Below are 9,320 nucleotides of genomic sequence, written 5' to 3'. Positions count from 1 at the left end.
GCTGCCGTCCCCGCAGCTTTTTGGTTAGCATACTCTAAGTGGTCACGGAAGCATAGGCGATGATCTATAAGGACGCCAAGATACTTCACATATGGTTTCGACTCTATAACGCTATCTCCTACTCTAAGTACAACCTTTTCAACTTTCTTACGGGTGCTTATAAGTACAGCCTCGGTCTTGTGGTCTGCTAGCGTTAGCGCCTTAGCATTTAACCATTGCTTGGCTGCTGTTATTGCGGCTTCCGCAATGTCTGTAATTTCTCTGAGTGTTTTGGCCTCCACCACGATTGATACGTCGTCCGCGAAACCTACAAACGTTGCGCTTTTGTGGACTTTTAGTCGCAGGATGCCATCGTACATGACGTTCCACAGGAGGGGTCCTAGTACCGATCCCTGGGGCACGCCGGATGATACTACTTTGTCAGTCGTTTGTTTTTCGCTGTCATAGCGAAGAATTCTATCCGAAAGATAGTTGGAAATGATTGCCTGCAGGTAAGTTGGCACCTCTAAGGCGCGGAGGGCATTTAAAATTTCCTTCCAGCTCGCACTGTTAAACGCATTTTTGACGTCAAGGGTGACAACCAGGCAATATTTCTTAGTACCACCCAACCACCGCTTGCCAGCAATGGCCTTTTCAGCGATTGCTTTAACTACATCGATTGCGTCTGTAGTTGAACACCTTTTTCTGAAGCCGAATTGGTTTTTAGATAGATGAATCTCTGTGGCCTCTTCGAGTCTACGTTTTATAATATGCTCGAGTACCTTACCGGTTGAGTCCAGCATGCACAGTGGGCGATATCCAGCAGAAGAAGTAGGGTTTTGGACCTTTGGTATGAGTACCAGCTTCTGGAGCTTCCATATGTTTGGGAATATTCCTTCGCGAAGGCATGAAGTAAAGACGCTGGCAAATACTTCCGGATTGCAAGCAATCGCCTTTTTTTAGGGCTACGTTTGGTACTCCGTCAGGTCCTGGTGCCTTGTTAACGGCTATCTCGCCTCCCGCACTTGTGACCTCTTCTACCGTTACCTCCGGGACGGTACTAGTAGGTTCCTCACAGAGTTCCCGCGTGAACGTTGTATGTGCGGGAAAGAGATCGTGTATGATTTGTGCAAGGAGCGTGGGGCATGTTGGCTGTACTGTATGCTTAAATTTTTTGAGCACAAGTTTGTAAGCAAACCCGAAAGGGTTGCTGTTCAGTTCATAGCAGATGTCTTTAAACATTAGCTTTTTGCTGTCATAGATAGCTTTCTTAAACAGCTTTCGCTTTTCCTTATAGTCCATCCGGAGATGAGTAGCATTTTCTGTGTTTCGTGAGCGCTGGCAAACTCTTCTGGCACGGTTACATTGTGTTCGTAACGCGGCTATCTCGTCGTTCCACCAGTAGGCTGGCTTGCGAGCTTTATGCCGGTTTTGGCGCACCATAGCTACATCACAAGCCTCAACAATGGCTTTCATGAGCTCAGGTGCTGCGGCTACTGCCGGGCCTGAAACGTGCGTATTGCTGAAGGCTACCTCGAAGAGTTTTTCGTCAAAGCTTTTTACCTTCCATCCGAGGCGTCTCTTGGGAGGGGCTATGTCGATAGCTGGTTTCTCGATGGTTATTATCATTGCCCTGTGGTCGCTATGGGTGTAGCAGTCGCTGATATGCCAGGTGGCATCCCTGCTCAGCCCACTGCTTATAAAGGTCAGGTCGATAATGGATCCCCTTCCGTTCCTACAAAAAGTGTTTTCGGTGCCAGTATTCAGCAGAATAACATTAAGTGCTGCTAGAGCATCGAGTAATTGTCTACCCTTTGCGTTTGTTCTTCTGCATCCCCACTCTACTGCCCAAGCGTTGAAGTCTCCTGCTACGAGCGCCGCACTCCTCTGTCTGACGTCGCAAACTAGCTCGTCGATGATGGCTGTAAAGCTAGCCAGATCAGTGCTCGGTGGTATGTAGCAGCTATAGACGTATAAATCGTTTATTCTGGTGCTTACGAACCCGCTTGTGGATGAAGTTACTACAAGGTGCTGCGGGGTGGTGTTGCAGCTCCAGATCGCGCACTTTCCTGTTATATTATTTATCCACGCTAGGTGTTCTTCATTTTCATAAGGTTCACTTAATAAGGCGAGGTCAATATTTTGCTCGAAAACTGTTTGTGTAAGCAGCTCTTGGGCCGCTTGGCAATGGTTGAGGTTGAGCTGTAGACACCTCATGATCGCCGTTGTTTAGTAGCTCCTTGTTTTGCTCTCGCCCGTTGGAAGGCCACACAAAAGCGACTGCCTGTTACATGGTTTGGGTTGCTTTCGCCTTGTTTGGCACAGAGGGCGCATGACGGGCTATTTGAACAGACTCTTGCTTTATGGTCTTTTCCTCCGCACCTGAAACAAAGAGAAGTGCGGTCCTCTTCGTTCTTACACTTCTTAGCTACATGTCCATATTCATGGCATTTGTAGCATCTCACCAAATCTTCTTTTTCCCTTATGCGGCAAACAACCCATCCGATGCGGACTTTTGATTTTTCCAGCAGCTTATAAGCAGTTGCTGTTGGCAGACTCATGGTGCAGGTTTGCGTGTTCCCATATGCAGCTCGCATGGACCGAATTGCCGTCAGGCCAATATGGGCGTCGATAAGGCTATCGTTTACCGCTTTCAGCACCTCCTCCTTGGATGTTACCTCATCCAAATCTTTAATTTCAATTAGTGATTCTTGGGTGAGGGATCGGACCTGCGCATTGTCGCCCAGTATAGTTTCAACCGCTGCCTTAAACTTTTGGGTTAAATGATTGGCCGGCTTCTTGAGTTCGAACAAAAGCTCATCGCTTGCCGTTTTCCGTATGTTTTTAACATTCAGGCTGAGTTCAGTTAGTTCAGGCTGTGATTTGATTTTCCTCAACATCTCTGCGTATGTCATATCGCCGTTTTTCTTCAAGATCACAGCATCGGGCTTCATTGGTTTACCTCTAACCTTACGTCCCGATACCTTAATCCACCGCTCCGTTGATTGGCTGTTTTTCGATCCTATGTGATCGCCTCCACTGACGCCTGGTTGGTTTGCGCCGATTTTCCCTTCGCGTTGCAATGGCATAGGCTGCGCGCCTATTGGCTCGTTCTGCGTAGCGACGTGGGAGTGCTGCATTGTTGGATAGCCAGTCTTCATTGCGTGCAGCTCTTTGTTACCAGCATTAGCTCTTTTTTTTCTTCTCCTTGGTATTGCTCTCCGTTTGTGTTGCTTTAGAGTCGCATGCAGTGGGCGGTGGCACTACCTTACATTCAGCCAGTATTTTCTGGTGCTGCTTGGCTATTGAGCTCACTAGCTCTCTCATCGTCATGTTAATGTGCCGCTGCCCTTCCATCATATTGATGAGCTCTCTTATGCTCTCGCCTAACACAATGATTAACTCTCGCTCTTCTTTTATCTCATCTGCTCCATCACTTTCGCTTTGATGTCTTTCGCACGCATCTCTGAAGCTCGGAGATTTTACCTCCAGTTGTTGTGCGCTCGCAATTGGTTGATCGGGTGTGAGTAATTGTTTTCTCACTGGTGGTCGCGCAATTCTCGCTCGGCTTGCGAAAGCGTCGAGAGCATCGTTTGCATTATCGCTTTTTGACATTATTTCGCTTTCTCTTCATACTCGCCAGGCCGAAGGTATTCAGTGCTTGGTTTGGTATTTGTAATTTTAAGCACTGTTGCTACCAGCAGTAGAGCGAGAAGGTTATTGGCAAGGTCGGTGACCCTTTGCTGGGTACTTGTGTACTCTAAGTGTATCGCGCCGATTGCTTACCAGCTCTCCCTTCTTCGCTTTCGAAGCAGTAGGCAAGTAGTTAAGCGAGTTTTATGAGTTTTTGATTTTTAATTTTTTATTTTAAGTTCAGACACTGTATATGCTTAGGAGGCGATGCCTTGGCGCCCTCGATCTATGGTGACGCAATTTAAGGCTATCGGCACCTTTCAACACTATTTTTGTCACTTGGTTATAATTTTTTACACTTTCCACAGGAGCACTTGAAAAAAACACGTCTTCACTCTATGGATGACACTTCACTGTGTCTGGATAAATAATGTAGGCAATTGCATATGTATGTACACGGACCAATTAACATTGCTGTTAGAACTTACATTTGTATATGAATATTTATGTGCATACCAGGGTTGTTGCGAATATTCGCATTCGCATTCGCATCCGCGGAGCTTCCGCATTAATTTTAACATTCGCATTCGCAATAATCAGTGCGGATCTTTTGCGAAAGCGAATATTGAAGAGACCCAAAATAACAGTTATTCTTTTTACGAGTTAAACTTGGCCAAATATTTTTTATTCCGAAATAAAAGTCCTTTCCGGGTAATAAACAAACTGCCAGGATATTCTGACAGGCAAATTCAGAAACAACCAAAAGAATGAGAATGAAGAATTCTTTGGAAAAGAACGGGGTTTAAACAACGATCTTGCTATGATGCTGGGTTGTGAAGATGAAAGTCAGGAGGATACATCCGACATTTGCAGCCCCGATGCAATTCTCAAAAAGGAATTATTGCACCGCAATAAAGAAAAAAATCTTTTGCGAATGCGAATATTGAAGAGACCCAAAATAACAGTTATTCTTTTTACGAGTTAAACTTGGCCAAATATTTTTTATTCCGAAATAAAAGTCCTTTCCGGGTAATAAACAAACTGCCAGGATATTCTGACAGGCAAATTCAGAAACAACCAAAAGAATGAGAATGAAGAATTCTTTGGAAAAGAACGGGGTTTAAACAACGATCTTGCTATGATGCTGGGTTGTGAAGATGAAAGTCAGGAGGATACATCCGACATTTGCAGCCCCGATGCAATTCTCAAAAAGGAATTATTGCACCGCAATAAAGAAAAAAATAAGTATAACTAAAATTGGTCCACTGGTGCAGAGTCAATCGAAAACAATTTACAATTTTGTAAAGTTAAAAGTTTTTCAAGTTTCCCGCCTCGAGCTAGTAGTTATTTAGTGGTGCAGGTTTGATTTACGACCGTTTAAAAGTTTTTATTAAATACAATGTTCCAATTTTTAAATTGAAGTACTGAAAAAAAACATTATTCAAAATTAGTAACATTTCCATTTTTTATTTATCTAAGTAAATCACCTAATTTACTCACCTAAATTATTTCTTAAAAATACTTGACATCCGCATTCGCATTCGCATCCGCGGATGTTAGCTTTTAAACATCCGCATCCGCTTTCGCATCCGCGGATGTCTAAAATTCCACATTCGTAACATCCCTAGTGCATACATATGTATGTATATAATTACGCATAAAAACCCTGCTGCTATGCTGCTCGCAAGAAGTTGCAAGAATTTACAGGATTTTACCAGAAAGCGTTCCCGTACTCGGTTCTCTGGCGAAGTAGGGGAAAAATGAGAGAGTAAAGTCGATCCTGTGTGTGTCGGCCGTTGTGGTGTAGTGGTAAGCAGTGCCCGCTTTCACTCATCAGAACCTGGGTTCAAACCCTGGTCAAAGAAACATCCCAAAAATTAAGGTTAAAAGGTTTTTTCTTAACAGCGGTCGTCCCTCGGCAGGCAATGGCAAACCTCCGAGCGTATTTCTGCCATGAAAAACAGCTTCTCATTAAAATACAATTGCCGTTCGGAGTCGGCGTAAAACTGTAGGTCCCTCCGCTTTGTGTGACAACATCAAGGCGCACGCCACAAGTCGGGGGGAGAAGCTCGGCCGAACACTAACATATGTGTTAACGCCAATCTATTATTATTATTATTAAAATCGATCCTCTCTTTGTCAGAAGTTGCAAGATTTTACCCGAAGAATTTTTGCTGGTAAAATCTGGTAAAGTGTCAAACCACCACCTGTTAAAATGATTTCAAATTTGAATAAGCAAAATCAAAAGTGCATCTGCATTTTCAGCTTATTAAATATTAGCCAATGCCCGCTTACTTCGCGGCGCCTATTAAGAACTTTTGCGTTGGCCAATGCAAAAGAGCGTTTAAAAGCAAAAATTGACTGCAAAGTCACAATTTTTGGTTTAAGGTGAAGCCACTAAAGCGCAGTATCCTCCTCACACATAGGCCAATAATAGTAACGCTGTGATACCAAGAATGATAGAATACAAGATTGCGCCGATCAGAGAGGATTTTTGAGAATAACTTTTATGTGACATCACACTGGTGCAATTGCGAGAGAGAAATCGGCGCAACCTTTGTATTCTCTCAATCGTACTGTGATACCATATAGAATACGAATCTTTTTCGGTGTCATGAGCCTTACCGATGTTCTTATTTCCACCTGTGAGATCGGCGAAATGAGTCGTGTGATCTCTTGAAAATCTTTCAAATGAAGCAATTGATATACCTACGGTGATCTTTCCTTGTTAATTTGTTATGTGGGATGACTGTTGGTTAAGGCGAGGCGGTTTCCAGGCATGGTTGCGGGCCCAGGCTAGCTCGCCGCTTGCAGTGGGAAAAAGAACTCAAAAGGGCATAAACAAAAAAAAAGACGTGATAGCTAAAGAAGAAGGCCTGTCCAGTCAGGTGGAGTCGTCACACCCCCTCTGCGTGCCTCGCATACGCAGCCATGGGCGTTGCGTCGACTCCTATAACCGTTGCAACGCCCCCTAGGCCTCACTTTACCACTCCATGTTGGATCTCTTGATCCCTCACTTACACGGCAATAACAACATAGGCATACTCATTAATATTTCCTTTCTTTATTTACAAATATTTTGTATATAATTATTAGCTCCTGTATGCCTACTTTAACACCTACAAAGAAATCTTCTAAACTCAAAACAAGTTGCTTGTCCTATAAAATCCAAATCCAGGGTATTTAAAAAGTTTATAAAATTTACAAAATAAAAAGAAAATGCTTTTATATACATGTACAGAAAGATTTAATACTAAGCAGTACTTGCAATTCATGCGCACCGCAAAAACCTATAAAAACAACTATTTCGTTACAATAAAAAGAGAAAAATGTGAATAATGAAAAAAACTAACAAAATTTAAGAACGTACTTCAATCGCGGGTTGAAAACTTCAAAAATTCAATTGCAAATTCAACCCCTTTTTTTTTGTTTTTTTGTATATGTACGGTTGTGTGAACACCCCTATTAAAAATATTTCAACCTTCACCTTTCAGCACCTTTTTTTACAAAGTTCAAAACTCGCGTCCACTTGCACTTTCTCGGCACCGTAACTTACTTCAGCCTCTTTCAGTGCCGTTTTATTGCACTTCGCCTGGCCGAAGTGGTCACTCATTTCTCATGTTCTTACTCAAATTGAAGTTGTCCTACCACACACACATACACACAACACACACAAACACGCACACGCCAAACGCACGCTTCCCTGCAAAAAATGGGACTAATCCCCGGGATGACTCCGCGAGCAATCGCAAAGGAACATGCGACTAATACTACTTTTGATCTCTTTATATGGAATGAACTGTTCGCTTTTGTTCGAGCATGTCCTATGAAGAGACTAATTGTTCACCTTTATACCCGAAAGGGTATAAAAAGCGACTAGTCACTTTTAAAAAATAAAAATAAAAATTTGCGCCAGCTGAGATTCGAACCGGGTTGCTCAGTTTGGTTAGACGAATACTCTCTCTGTGTGCCAACGCCGCACATGAAATTTCATTGACTAAGTGCATACATATCCTTAAATCGTTAATAGTACCCGTTAGAGATGAGTTGGGGACTAACTGATCTCCAATTATACCCATAAGGGATGAGTCGACACTAATTGATCTCCATTATTACCCGTATGAGACTAGTTGCGACTAATTAATGCCCAATCATACCCGATTGAGAGTAATCTCGGCATACTCTCTTTAGAGATTAGTCGCACAATTTTTTGCAGGGTTAGAACTGCTTTATCGAACCGCCGGGCCAGCGAAGTTTCACCCCTTTAGTGTTGTATGGTGTGTACAGGGAACATTCGCACACATACTAACACAGCCACACTAGGTGAAAGGCTTCGTTACACGCTCGTACCCGCCGATGGAGCCTGCAACATGGAGCGTGTACGTAAAAAGGTTTATAACGCAGCCTGTCCTGGTTTTGTACCGACTAACGTGTGGCTTCGACCCACGACCTATAGCCGGGCTTTCAGTGCCTTGCTAATGTTTCGAAGGGTTTCATCTTACTTATCGTAATCTAGCTACGTACATCCACATTTTTACGCACAGGTTCTACTCCTACCTCACATAATAATGTACTTGCTACAGCGCACACCATAATTATTACTACTAAATTAATCAATAATCACACAAATAAAAAGTTAATAAAAGTGTGCATACATAAGTCAGGTAAATATATATATATATATATAAATAAATAAAATACATATCACAGAGTTCGTAATAACCTAGTCAAGTGGTAAAAAAAATGTATAAAAACAACTAAAAAAATATCACAGAGTTATGAATATGCGGTCAAATGGAAAGAAAAATATCACAGCGAAATAAATCAATAAATAACTACATATGACTAATAATAATAAATACATAGATAAATAAATAAATGAATTAATAAATAAGTGATTAAATAAATAAATAAATGAATAAATAAATAAATAAAATTGGACAAGTTAAAAAACATAAATAAATAGTCAGTTAATTAATAAGATAACCAAAACATATAGACAAGTACTAACGCACATATACTTAAACACAACACGTTGCACGTTACACAACATACATGAAAACTATGCTACAAAAATATCTTTAGCATGGTATACCCCGATTCTCTTTCCACTGGTGTCACCTAGTTCATACATCGAGTTACCAATCGTTTTCAAAACGATGCATTAAACATGCTTTGGAGCTAGTTAAGCATTATAATTTTCCACATGGGAACTTTGTTTAAAATTTCGGCGGTACACCGCCTGTCCAATCTGAAATTTTACTTCTCTACTCCTAGTGTTATACGCCTTTTTACTTCTTTCATAGGCCAACTTCAGCTCACTCCTTACTTTATTCCTAATTAACTAGGCTCTATCCGCTGGAGTTTCTATCGCATAATCTTCCTCCCCAACTGCGCCCAATCTTCGGTATAGCTCATATGATGCAGCATGCTGTATCATAGGCATACCGAAGAGGGCATAGTACGGGGAGCTATTAATCGCAGTGTGTACCACACTGCGCAAAGCGAAGGCGGCATCGCTGATATGTTTATCCCAATTCTTTTGATTCTCGCTATTATAAGACCTCACAGTCTGCAGGACAGAACGATTTACTCTCTCGGCCGCATTAGCCTGAGGCGAGTAAAAGGCCGTCCGAATATGTTTGGTCCCGTACTTTTCTAAAAAATGCATTGAACATTTCCGATACAAATTGCTTCCCGTTGTCAGA

At 42.2% G+C, this 9,320-nt stretch overlaps 1 protein-coding gene across 1 annotated transcript; it reads right to left on the bottom strand.

Annotated features, from left to right (window-relative positions):
* Positions 1 to 2,192: 2,192 nt before the first annotated feature.
* Positions 2,193 to 3,140, bottom strand: LOC118752361. Its single transcript, XM_036487232.1, has one exon. It carries the CDS (start codon positions 3,138 to 3,140, stop codon positions 2,193 to 2,195), a length of 948 nt encoding a protein of 315 aa, XP_036343125.1.
* Between the last annotated feature and the right edge of the window lie 6,180 nt (positions 3,141 to 9,320).

Source organism: Rhagoletis pomonella, unplaced genomic scaffold (assembly GCF_013731165.1).
Source record: "Rhagoletis pomonella isolate Grant_MI unplaced genomic scaffold, Rhpom_1.0 Rhpom_scaffold_01429, whole genome shotgun sequence".
In the NCBI taxonomy this organism is placed as follows: Eukaryota; Metazoa; Arthropoda; class Insecta; order Diptera; family Tephritidae; genus Rhagoletis; species Rhagoletis pomonella.
This window is presented reverse-complemented; position numbering and strand designations above follow the sequence as displayed.